At 48.3% G+C, this 12,391-nt stretch overlaps 2 protein-coding genes across 2 annotated transcripts in view; both read right to left on the minus strand.

Moving 5' to 3' along the window:
* Positions 1–7,892, minus strand: part of PCYT2 (phosphate cytidylyltransferase 2, ethanolamine) — a 92,183-nt gene extending 84,291 nt beyond the window's left edge. The window contains exon 1 of the mRNA XM_063961217.1: positions 7,777–7,892. Coding sequence (XP_063817287.1) covers positions 7,777–7,856 — 80 coding nt within the window. The 5' untranslated portion in view covers positions 7,857–7,892. The remainder of the gene's footprint in view (positions 1–7,776) is intronic.
* A 131-nt stretch (positions 7,893–8,023) lies between these two features.
* SIRT7 (sirtuin 7) overlaps positions 8,024–12,391 on the minus strand; it is a 73,995-nt gene continuing 69,627 nt past the window's right edge. Inside the window, exons 9-10 of the mRNA XM_063961215.1 lie at positions 8,441–8,547; positions 8,024–8,354 (exon numbers count right to left, since the gene is read on the minus strand). Of these exons, the coding sequence (XP_063817285.1) occupies positions 8,162–8,354; positions 8,441–8,547 (300 nt within the window). The 3' untranslated portion in view covers positions 8,024–8,161. The remainder of the gene's footprint in view (positions 8,355–8,440; positions 8,548–12,391) is intronic.

A 12,391-nucleotide genomic window follows, 5' to 3' on the forward strand; every position in this document is an offset into this window, starting at 1 on the left:
AGTGCTCAAATAAGACAAACATGAACATAACACACAACATGAATCTCACCTAAATAGACCCCACAAAAAAACATATATATATATATAAAACATCCATGTTTAATATATGTTTTTTTCATGGGGTCTATTATCTCATGGGAATTTATGTTTTATCACAGTGTCTCCCTGTCCGGTCGCCAGCCTTGTGGCGACGTAGGTGCGTCATGTGCGGCTGGGTTGCTATGGTTACCGACGCTTTTTGATGATGTCACTGTACTGCGCCTTCGGGAGACCGGAAGCTCCATGCCGGACCATGGACCTGAATGCCGGCATGGGGATGCTATTTAGGTGAGATTCATGTTGTGTGTTATGTTCATGTTTGTCTTATTTGAGCACTTGCAAAGCCTGATGAACGGTCCAGCTGTGGCCCGAAATGCTGCATTGTGATTATGCTTGTGCTGATGTTACTGCTGCTTTATGCCACACATGAAATACACTCCTGAACTTGCAACCCTGGATATGTATGTATACAAGCTTTGCTGTTGTGGCTATTAAATCTGCTTATATGAAAGACCTGGAGTGCCGTGTCTGCTCTGAATGAGACATCGTTCGGAAATATATATATACACACAAGGTATTGGAGAAACAGCAAGCACGGGATGTAGTTATGTGACCGCTGGTCACAACACCTCCCCCTGCATCTCACCCCTTGGGGGGGGGCACAGCAGGCTGAAGTTTTGCCTAGGGCGTCGAGAAACCTTACACCGGCCCTGGCAATGAGCAACATCTTTCTCTAGATAAGGCATTAACAGCCTCGGCCTGCAAGGCACACAGAGGGGAATTCAAATCTTAACACTAAAGTGATGGGAGATAGAGGGGCAATATTCAAATGGACCCCGTTATCGCCCCTAGTACCATTGGGTTTAGGTACACAAAGCACCTAAACCCGACTAAACTAATAGGAACGATTGTGAGAAAGACCTGTTTGGGCGCCCAAACAGGTCTCTTTAAGCGCATTGTAGCTCACTACCTCCGGTGGTAGAACACCGCCGGAGGGCGTGATCATAGCCGGGAGGGGGTGGTGGACTAACATTTGAATCTCACCCTAGTAGTCCAGGTCATAGTGATATCCATGCTTGAGCACAGGTGACATAATTAGTACCTCAGTTATTTTCAACCATCTGTGTTGAAGCCTGGATAGCACTAAAACCTGCACTGTTAATCTGGACGACACCGGTCTGGGGTGAACTCATCCGACCGAGAATTTCCCCGATTTTGTTGTTGTGCGAGAGGAGGTCTAAGGCCGAGATCCAGGTTGATGAAACCCGTAATTATATAGCTACGACCAGGGCTTGTGTGTAAAAGCGTAACATACATTGCCGTTTTAGCCAAAACCATTTAATTCAAAAAGTGGTAAGACAATACATACAGAACAAATGTTCAGTGCTACATTGCATTTTACAAGAAAGAGCTTGTGTAACTCTGCCAAGATTAGGCATTTTGTGTGATCTGTGTGCATCTTAAAATAAGAATTTACTTACCGATAATTCTATTTCTCGTAGTCCGTAGTGGATGCTGGGGACTCCGTAAGGACCATGGGGAATAGCGGCTCCGCAGGAGACTGGGCACAAAAGTAAAGCTTTAGAACTACCTGGTGTGCACTGGCTCCTCCCCCTATGACCCTCCTCCAAGCCTCAGTTAGGATACTGTGCCCGGACGAGCGTACACAATAAGGAAGGATTTTGAATCCCGGGTAAGACTCATACCAGCCACACCAATCACACCATATAACTTGTGATCTAAACCCAGTTAACAGCATAAAAACAGAGGAGCCTCTAGAAAAGATGGCTCACTACAGCAATAACCCGATTTTTTTGGTAACAATAACTATGTACCAGTATTGCAGACAATCCGCACTTGGGATGGGTGCCCAGCATCCACTACGGACTACGAGAAATAGAATTATCGGTAAGTAAATTCTTATTTTCTCTGACGTCCTAGTGGATGCTGGGGACTCCGTAAGGACCATGGGGATTATACCAAAGCTCCCAAACGGGCGGGAGAGTGCGGATGACTCTGCAGCACCAAATGAGAGAACTCCAGGTCCTCCTCAGCCAGGGTATCAAATTTGTAGAATTTTACAAACGTATTTGCTCCTGACCAAGTAGCTGCTCGGCAAAGTTGTAAAGCCGAGACCCCTCGGGCAGCCGCCCAAGATGAGCCCACCTTCCTTGTGGAATGGGCTTTTACAGATTTTGTCTGTGGCAGGCCTGCCACAGAATGTGCAAGCTGAATTGTACTACAAATCCAACGAGCAATAGTCTGCTTAGAAGCAGGAGCACCCAGCTTGTTGGGTGCATACAGAATAAACAACGAGTCAGATTTTCTGACTGCAGCCGTCCTGGAAACCTATATTTCCAGGGCCCTGACAACGTCTAGCAACTTGGAGTCCTCCAAGTCCCTAGTAGCCGCAGGCACCACAATAGGTTGATTCAGGTGAAACGCTGAAAAACACCTTAGGGAGAAACTGAGGACAAGTCCTCAATTCCGCCCTGTCCGAATGGAAAATCAGATGAGGGCTTTTACAGGATAAAGCCGCCAATTCTGACACGCACCTGGCCCAGGCCAGGGCGAACAGCATGACCACTTTCCATGTGAGATATTTTAACTCCACATATTTAAGTGGTTCAAAACAATGTGACTTTTGGAACCCAAAAACTACATTTAGATCCCAAGGTGCCACCGGAGGCACAAAAGGAGGCTGTATATACAGTACCCCTTTCACAAACGTCTGAACTTCAGGGACTGAAGCTAGATCTTTTTGGAGGAAAATTGACAGGGCCGAAATTTGAACCTTAATGGACCCCCATTTCAGGCCCATAGACACTCCTGTTTGCAGGAAATGTAGGAATCGACCTAGTTGAAAATTCCTCCGTCGGGGCCTTACTGGCCTCGCACCACGCAACATATTTTCGCCAAATGCGGTGATAATGTTTTGCGGTTATATCTTTCCTGGCTTTGATCAGGATAGGAATGACTTCATCCAGAATGCCTTTCTCCTTCAGGATCCGGCGTTCAACCGCTATGCCGTCAAACGCAGTTGCGGTAAGTCTTGGAACAGACAGGGTCCTTGCTGGAGCAGGTCCCTTCTTAGAGGTAGAGGCCACGGATCCTCCGTGAGCATCTCTTGAAGTTCCGGTTACCAAGTCCTTCTTGGCCAATCCGGAGCCCGAATATAGTGCTTACTCCTCTCCATCTTATAATTCTCAGTACCTTGGGTATGAGAGGCAGAGGAGGGAACACATACACTGACTGGTACACCCACTGTGTTACCAGAGCGTCTACAGCTATTGCCGGAGGGTCCCTTGACCCGGCGCAATACTTGTCGAGTTTTATAAACATGTGGAAGACTTCTGGGTGAAGTCCCCACTTGCTGACAGTGCTATCACATGATTTTCCGCCCAGCGAAGAATCCTTGCAGCTTCTGCCATTGCCCTCCTGCTTCATGTGTCACCCTGTCTGTTTACGTGGGTGACTGCCGTGATGTTGTCCGAATGGATCAACTCCGGGTGACCTTGAAGCAGAGGTCTTGCTGAGCTTAGAGCATTGTAAATGGCCCTTAGCTTCAGGATATTTATGTGAAGTGATGTCTCCAGGCTTGACCATAAGCTCTGGAAATTCCTTCCCTGTGTGACTGCTCCCCAGCCTCGCAGGCTGGCATCCGTGGTCACCAGGACCCAGTCCTGAATGTCGAATCTGCGGCCCTCTAGAAGATGAGCACTCTGCAACCACCACAGGAGAGACACCCTTGTGCTTGGTGACAGGGTTATCCGCTGATGCATCTGAAGATGCGACCCGGACCATTTGTCCAGCAGGTCCCACTGGAAAGTTCTTGCGTGGAATCTGCCGAATGGGATTGCTTCGTAGGAAGCCACCATTTTTCCCAGAACCCTTTCATTGATGTACTGAGACTTGGCTCGGTTATAGGAGGTTCCCGACTAGCTCGGATAACTCCCTGACTTTCTCCTCCGGGAGAAACACCTTTTTCTGGACTGTGTCCAGGATCATCCCTAGGAACAGACGACGAGTCGTCGGAATCAGCTGCGATTTTGGAATATTGAGAATCCAATCGTGCTGCCGCAACACTACCTGAGATAGTGCTACACCGACCTCCAACTGTTCCCTGGATCTTAACCTTATCAGGGAATCGTCCAAGTAAGGGATAACTAAAATTCCCTTCCTTCGAAGGAGTATCATCATTTCGGCCATTACCTTGGTAAAAACCCGGGGTGCCGTGGACCATCCATACGGCAGCGTCTGAAACTGATAGTGACAGTTCTGTACCATAAACCTGAGGTACCCTTGGTGAGAAGGGTAAATTGGGACATGAAGGTAAGCATCCTTGATGTCCCGAGACATCATGTAGTCCCCTTCTTCCAGGTTCGCAATCACTGCTCTGAGTGACTCAATCTTGAATTTGAACCTCCGTATGTAAGTGTTCAAGATTTTAGATTTAGAATCGGTCTCACCGAGCCGTTCGGCTTCGGTACCACAACAGTGTGGAATAATACCCCGTTCCCTGTTGCAGGAGGGGTACCTTGATTATCACCTGCTGGGAATACAGCTTGTGAATGGCTTCCAAAACTGCCTCCCTGTCAGAAGGAGACATCGGTAAAGCCGACTATAGGAAACGGCGAGGGGGAGTCGTCTCGAATTCCAATTTGTACCCCTGAGATATCACCTGAAGGATCCAGGGGTCTACTTGCGAGTGAGCCCACTGCGCGCTGAAATTCATTGAGACGGGCCCCCACCGTGCCTGATTCTGCTTGTAAAGCCCCAGCGTCATACTGAGGGCTTGGCAGAGGCGGGAGAGGGCTTCTGTTCCTGGGAACTGGCTGATTTCTGCAGCCTTTTTCCTCTCCCTCTGTCACGGGGCAGAAATGAGGAACCTTTTGCCCGCTTGCCCACGAAAAGACTGCGCCTGATAATACGGCGTCTTCTTATGTTGAGAGGCGACCTGGGGTACAAACGTGGATTTCCCAGCTGTTGCCGTGGCCACCAGGTCTGAAAGACAGACCCCAAATAACTCCTCCCCTTAATAAGGCAATACTTCCAAATGCCGTTTGGAATCTGCATCACCTGACCACTGTCGTGTCCATAACCCTCTACTGGCAGAAATGGACAACGCACTTAGACTTGATGCCAGTCGGCAAATATTCCTCTGTGCATCACGCATATATAGAAATGCATCTTTTAAATGCTCTATAGGCAATAATATACTGTCCCTATCTAGGGTATCAATATTTTCAGTCAGGGAATCCGACCACGCCAACCCAGCACTGCACATCCAGGCTGAGGCGATTGCTGGTCGCAGTATAACACCAGTATGTGTGTAAATACATTTTAGGATACCCTCCTGCTTTCTATCAGCAGGATCCTTAAGGGCGGCCATCTCAGGAGAGGGTAGAGCCCTTGTTCTTACAAGCGTGTGAGCGCTTTATCCACCCTAGGGGGTGTTTCCCAACGCACCCTAACCTCTGGCGGGAAAGGATATAATGCAAATAACATTTTAGAAATTATCAGTTGTTATCGGGGGAAACCCACGCATCATCACACACCTCATTTAATTTCTCAGATTCAGGAAAACTACAGGTAGTTTTTTCCTCACCGAACATAATACCCCTTTTTGGTGGTACTCGTATTATCAGAAAAGTGTAAAACATTTTTCATTGCCTCAATCATGTAACGTGTGGCCCTACTGGAAGTCACATTTGTCTCTTCACCGTCGACACTGGAGTCAGTATCCGTGTCGGCGTCTATATCTGCCATCTGAGGTAACGGGCGCTTTAGAGCCCCTGACGGCCTATGAGACGTCTGGACAGGCACAAGCTGAGTAGCCGGCTGTCTCATGTCAACCACTGTCTTTTATACAGAGCTGACACTGTCACGTAATTCCTTCCAACAGTTCATCCACTCAGGTGTCGACCCCCTAGGGGGTGACATCACTATTACAGGCAATCTGCTCCGTCTCCACATCATTTTTCTCCTCATACATGTCGACACAAACGTACCGACACAGCACACACACAGGGAATGCTCTGATAGAGGACAGGACCCCACTAGCCCTTTGGGGAGACAGAGGGAGAGTTTGCCAGCACACACCAGAGCGCTATATATATATATATATACAGGGATAACCTTATATAAGTGTTTTTCCCCTTATAGCTGCTGTATTTTTAATACTGCGCGTAATTAGTGCCCCCCTCTCTTTTTTAACCCTTTCTGTAGTGTAGTGACTGCAGGGGAGAGCCAGGGAGCTTCCCTCCAACGGAGCTGTGAGGGAAAATGGCGCCAGTGTGCTGAGGAGATAGGCTCCGCCCCCTTCTCGGCGGCCTTATCTCCCGTTTTTCTGTGTATTCTGGCAGGGGTTAAATTCATCCATATAGCCCAGGAGCTATATGTGATGCATTTTTTTTTGCCATCCAAGGTGTTTTTATTGCGTCTCAGGGCGCCCCCCCCCAGCGCCCTGCACCCTCAGTGATCGGAGTGTGAAGTGTGCTGAGAGCAATGGCGCACAGCTGCAGTGCTGTGCGCTACCTTGTTGAAGACAGGACGTCTTCTGCCGCCGATTTTCCGGACCTCTTCTGTCTTCTGGCTCTGTAAGGGGGCCGGCGGCACGGCTCTGGGACCTATCCATGGCTGGGCCTGTGATCGGTCCCTCTGGAGCTAATGTCCAGTAGCCTAAGAAGCCCAATGCACTCTGCACGCAGGTGAGTTCGCTTCTTCTCCCCTTAGTCCCTCGATGCAGTGAGCCTGTTGCCAGCAGGTCTCACTGAACATAAAAAACCTAAAACTAAACTTTTCACTAAGCAGCTCAGGAGAGCCACCTAGTGTGCACCCTTCTCGTTCGGGCACAAAAATCTAACTGAGGCTTGGAGGAGGGTCATAGGGGGAGGAGCCAGTGCACACCAGGTAGTTCTAAAGCTTTACTTTTGTGCCCAGTCTCCTGCGGAGCCGCTATTCCCCATGGTCCTTACGGAGTCCCCAGCATCCACTAGGACGTCAGAGAAATTAGGTATATGAAGCTATGTGATTTGCTGTTCTTGCTTTGAGGTTGTGGATCTGTAGGTCTTGTGTATGGATCAAAGTTTTTGTTTGTTAGATTTAACATTACTCATCATACTTAGGAAGGGGGGGGGGGGGGGGGAACTCTCTTCAAAATAATGTTTATCTCTTCTCAGAAAATACTGGGAGCAGCGCAAAGGTCACAATCACAGGACACGTTGTACTAATGCGGTCACTGCTCAGCTACAAGTTCAGGAGATAACCAATTAGTAAACTTTTACTACATGGCATGACTTCAAGTGTCACTGTGTAATCTACGCAAGGTTACAGGGACACTGCAATCATGGAGATTTCATGGACTTCTGCATAAACTACATAATGTAACATGACCTGATGTAACCCTGCTACATTCATGTGACTGTAGCACAAATACAACGTGATCATCCTAATGGGATTTAACCCCCACCCACTGTACATGAAAATATGCAAAACACACTATAGAGATTATACACCCTCACAATATTAAGATATTAATACACAACTTGCGCAGTTTTTTCTAACGTTGAAAGCCAATACAGAACGAGGAGCATCACACTGCACCCACTCCCACACACGTTGCAGCCTGTCATACATGTTGTATATACACTGTGTTAGACGTATACAGCGCCGCACTCTATCAAGCCCAGTGACGTAAGGGGGATAATAACAGCAGCAGATCGCCGCCCATCTCACCATCCATCGCACCACACCCGCACGGTTCTCCGGGACATATCCCGCTGCGGGGCGGGGCCGTCGTGTCCGTTCCGAATCATCTTTAAGATAGAAGTGTCAGCCAAACGGAAGTGTCACCAAGGCGCGCCCCCGGAAGTGATGCACACGTAGCGCTGCCATAGAAACCACAAACGCTCCGACACCGCGGCCATTTTTACTCTGGGCAGACTTGTATTACACTGAACTGTTTTTATAAACGACAGACAGGTCTAATAAAACATTTTTATTAAAAAAATAAAAATTAAAAACAAAAACAAAAATATGACACTGTGCAAACAGCATGGCTCAGTGGGATTGTGCAATGTTACACCTATTCAGAGCCAGTGGGATAATAAAAACTACATCGCTATCTTTTTGATTTTCTTCCTTTGGTGTATCCTCTCCCAAACCAGCCGCCACTGAGAGGCTCTTCTGAGACTGGCATAGTCTGCTCTGGGGGCACAGGGTGAATCTCCACGGCCTGGATGGGTTTTCGAGTGTGACTACCTTCTTCTCCAGGACGCAGGGGTACAGCCATAGAGAAAATTGGGTCCTGAGATCTAGGAAACATAAAGTTGTGTGAGAGCACGCCATATGTCAGGGTGAAGAACTGCCACATGGGCCACAGAAATACAAAGCAAGTCACCTGTCATATTTGGTAACGTCCAACCGAAGCTCCTCCATCAGAAGGTGCATGACATCATCACATTTCCCATTAATCTTTAGGTTAGCAATTGCATCTTTCGGTGTCCACTGAGGAAATATACAGTGTGGTTGGAACATATACTGTCGTTGCTTATATTGCTTACAGCAAACTGCTTAATTTTTATTTATACAATGCCATACAGGCTCCGCAGCGCTTTACATAACTTGTACAACAAAACATTGGTACTTCTAATTGGGTTGCTAGGAAATCTAAAATATAGAATGAAAAAGTTGTATCAAGTTATATTACCAAAAAGTTTTAAAAAAATACGGTGTACTGAGAACGGAGGGCAATCGAGTTGCCGGCGGTCAACTGAGAACATTTTTAAACATCACATTAGAACAGCAGAGTGATACTTACGGATAAAGACACCAATAAATAAATAAATATCTATTTCTGCTGCGGGGTACACTGGGCTCCACAAGGATTGGACAATGGGTGTAGAGTAGGATCTTGATCCGAGGCACAAACAGGCTCAAAGCTTTGACTGTTCCCAGAATGCACAGCGCCGCCTCCTATATCAACCCGCCTCCCAGCACAGGAGCTCAGTTTTGTAAGTTGGTGCTGCAGAAAGCAGGCACTTAACAGAGGGGCTGCTCCAAGCAGCCCTAAGAAAAGCTTTTTATGAGGTAAAAAGTGAAGACTTCAGGGGCAGCAGCGGTGGTAAATGTCTTGTGACATTCACTGCTGCAGCTCCAGCTCTCCCCAGCAGTGCTGTACACTCCCGAGCCCTGGTTGCCGGGTACCTACAGCGGAGGCTCCGGTTTTCTTCACGTTAGACACACACGGCTGGGGCTCTCCAGGATCGCGTGGCCGCGCTTCGGGAGGTGGTAAGTGGGTCCCGCTTGCGGGACCCGGTCTTTATCGCGATCTGGCGCGGTCAGTGGGAGGCGGGCCGCGCGCGCTGGCGGCGGACACTGTGGCAGTACAGGCGATCCCACTAGATCACCAGGGCATGGGCGCAGGTCAGGTTCTCTCTCTAAACCAATTCTTATATCGCCCACAGTACCCGGTGGTTTTGCCAGCAGAGGGGATAAGGCTTAGACCTGAAGCCCCTCCCCCAGCCCCAGGGCGCCATTTCTAGCAAGTGTTCCCGCCCTGGAGCTGCATATCTCTCTTTTCCTCACTCCCTGTCAGTGTCTGCGGTGCCATTATCCCTCAGCTCACTGTTCCTGGGACTGCTTGGGCAAATCCTCCTATGTAAAGCTGCCTGGTTGTCAGTGCTGTGCCTTCACATGACACTTAAGTATTCTACCTGCCTTTTTAGACAGTGATAGTTAAGAAAGAGTGCACTTAGGCCCTCATTCCGAGTTGCTCGCTCGTTCTTTTTCATCGCATCGCAGCGATTTTCCGCAAACTGCGCATGCGCAATGTTCGTACTGCGACTGCGCCAAGTAAATTTGCTAAGAAGTTTGGTATTTTACTCACGGCATTACGAGATTTTTTCTTCGTTCTGGTGATCGTTGTGTGATTGACAGGAAGTGGGTGTTTCTGGGCGGAAACTGGCCGTTTATGGGAGTGTGTGAAAAAACGCTGCCGTTTCTGGGAAAAACGCGGGAGTGGCTGGAGAAACGGGGGAGTGTCTGGGCGAACGCTGGGTGTGTTTGTGACGTCAAACCAGGAACGAAACTGACTAAACTGATCGCACTGGAAGATTAAGTGTCGAGCTACTCAGAAACTGCTTAGAAATTTCTATTCGCAATTTTGAGAATCTTTCGTTCGCAAATTTGCTAAGCTAAGATTCACTCCCAGTAGGCGGCGGCTTAGCGTGTGCAATGCTGCTAAAAGCAGCTTGCGAGCACACAACTCGGAATGAGGGCCTTAGTCAGGGTTTTATAGTACAATTACCCTGTGATATACATCCTGTTCTTACTGTGTACTGTTATATCTATTGTTATATAGCTGTGTAAGCTAGTCCAGTGCAGTATTATTGTCAGTAATAACCTCTGCATTGTACAAACTGTGACTTTCTGTGTGTGCATTTGATAGCTGAGTGGTGTCCATTTCGTGTCTTTCACTCAACCTGCTATCCCTATAATCCATAACCTGAGGGGGGCTTGGTGCGTCAGGTGTTATCTAATAATAAGATTTTACTCACCGGTAAATCTATTTCTCGTAGTCCGTAGTGGATGCTGGGAACTCCGTAAGGACCATGGGGAATAGCAGCTCCGCAGGAGACTGGGCACAACTAAAGAAAGCTTTAGGACTACCTGGTGTGCACTGGCTCCTCCCACTATGACCCTCCTCTAGACCTCAGTTAGGATACTGTGCCCGGAAGAGCTGACACAATAAGGAAGGATTTGGAATCCCGGGTAAGACTCATACCAATCACACCGTATAACTCGTGATATTATACCCAGTTAACAGTATGAAATATAACTGAGCCTCAGTAACAGATGGCTCATAACAATAACCCTTTAGTTAGGCAATAACTATATACAAGTATTGCAGACAATCCGCACTTGGGACGGGCGCCCAGCATCCACTACTGACTAGATTTATAGATTTACCGGTGAGTAAAATCTTATTTTCTCTGACGTCCTAGTGGATGCTGGGAACTCTGCAAGGACCATGGGGATTATACCAAAGCTCCCAAACGGGCGGGAGAGTGCGGATGACTCTGCAGCACCGAATGAGCAACTCAAGGTCCTCCTCAGCCAGGGTATCAAACTTGTAGACTTTTGCAAAAATGTTTGAACCCGACCAAGTAACAGCTCGGCAAAGTTGTAAAGCCGAGACCCCTCGGGCAGCCGCCCAAGAAGAGCCCACTTTCCTCGTGGAATGGGCTTTTACAGATTTAGGGTGCGGCAGTCCAGCCGCAGAATGTGCAAGTTGAATCGTGCTACAGATCCAGCGAGCAATAGTCTGCTTAGAAGCAGGAGCACCCAGCTTGTTGGGTGCATACAGGATAAATAGCGAGTCAGTTTTCCTGACTCCAGCCGTCCTGGAAACATATTTTCAGGGCCCTGACTACGTCCAGTAACTTGGAGTCCTCCAAGTCCCACGTAGCCGCAGGCACCACAATAGGTTGGTTCACATGAAAAGCTGATACCACCTTAGGAAGGAATTGGGAACGAGTCCTCAATTCCGCCCTATCCATATGAAAATCAGATAAGGGCTTTTGCATGACAAAACCGCCAATTCTGATACACGCCTGGCCGACGCCAAGGCCAACAGCATAACCACTTTCCACGTGAGGTATTTTTAGCTCTACGGATTTAAGTGGCTCAACCCAATGCGACTTCAGGAAATCCAACACCACGTTGAGATCCCACGGTGCCACTAGAGGCACAAAACGGGGGCTCAATATGCAGCACTCCCTTAACAAAAGTCTGAACTTCAGGCAGTGAAGCCAGTTCTTTTTGGAAGAAAATGTACAGAGCCGAAATCTGGACCTTAATGGAACCCAATTTTAGGCCCGGTCACTCCTGACTGTAGGAAGTGCAGAAATCGACCCAGTTGAAATTCCTCCGTTGGGGCCTTCCTGGCCTCACACCAAGCAACATATTTTTGCCATATGCGGTGTTTTTCGATCACATCTTTCCTAGCCTCAATCAGCGTAGGAATGACTTCCTCCGGAATGCCTTTTTCCTTTAGGATCCGGTGTTCAACTGCCATGCCGTCAAACACAGCCGTGGTAAGTCTTGGAACAGGCAGGGCCCCTGCTGCAGCAGGTCCTGTCTGAACGGCAGAGGCCATGGGTCCTCTGAGATCATTTCTTGAAGTTCTGGGTACCAAGCTCTTCTTGGCCAATCCGGAACCACGAGTATAGTTCTTACTCCCCTCCGTCTTTGCCTCTCATACCCAAGGTACTGAGAATACTAAGGAAGGAACACATACACCGACTGGTACACCGACGGTGTTACCAGAGCGTCCACAGCTATCGCCTGA

Source organism: Pseudophryne corroboree, chromosome 3 (genome assembly GCF_028390025.1).
Source record: "Pseudophryne corroboree isolate aPseCor3 chromosome 3, aPseCor3.hap2, whole genome shotgun sequence".
Lineage (NCBI taxonomy): Eukaryota > Metazoa > Chordata > Amphibia > Anura > Myobatrachidae > Pseudophryne > Pseudophryne corroboree.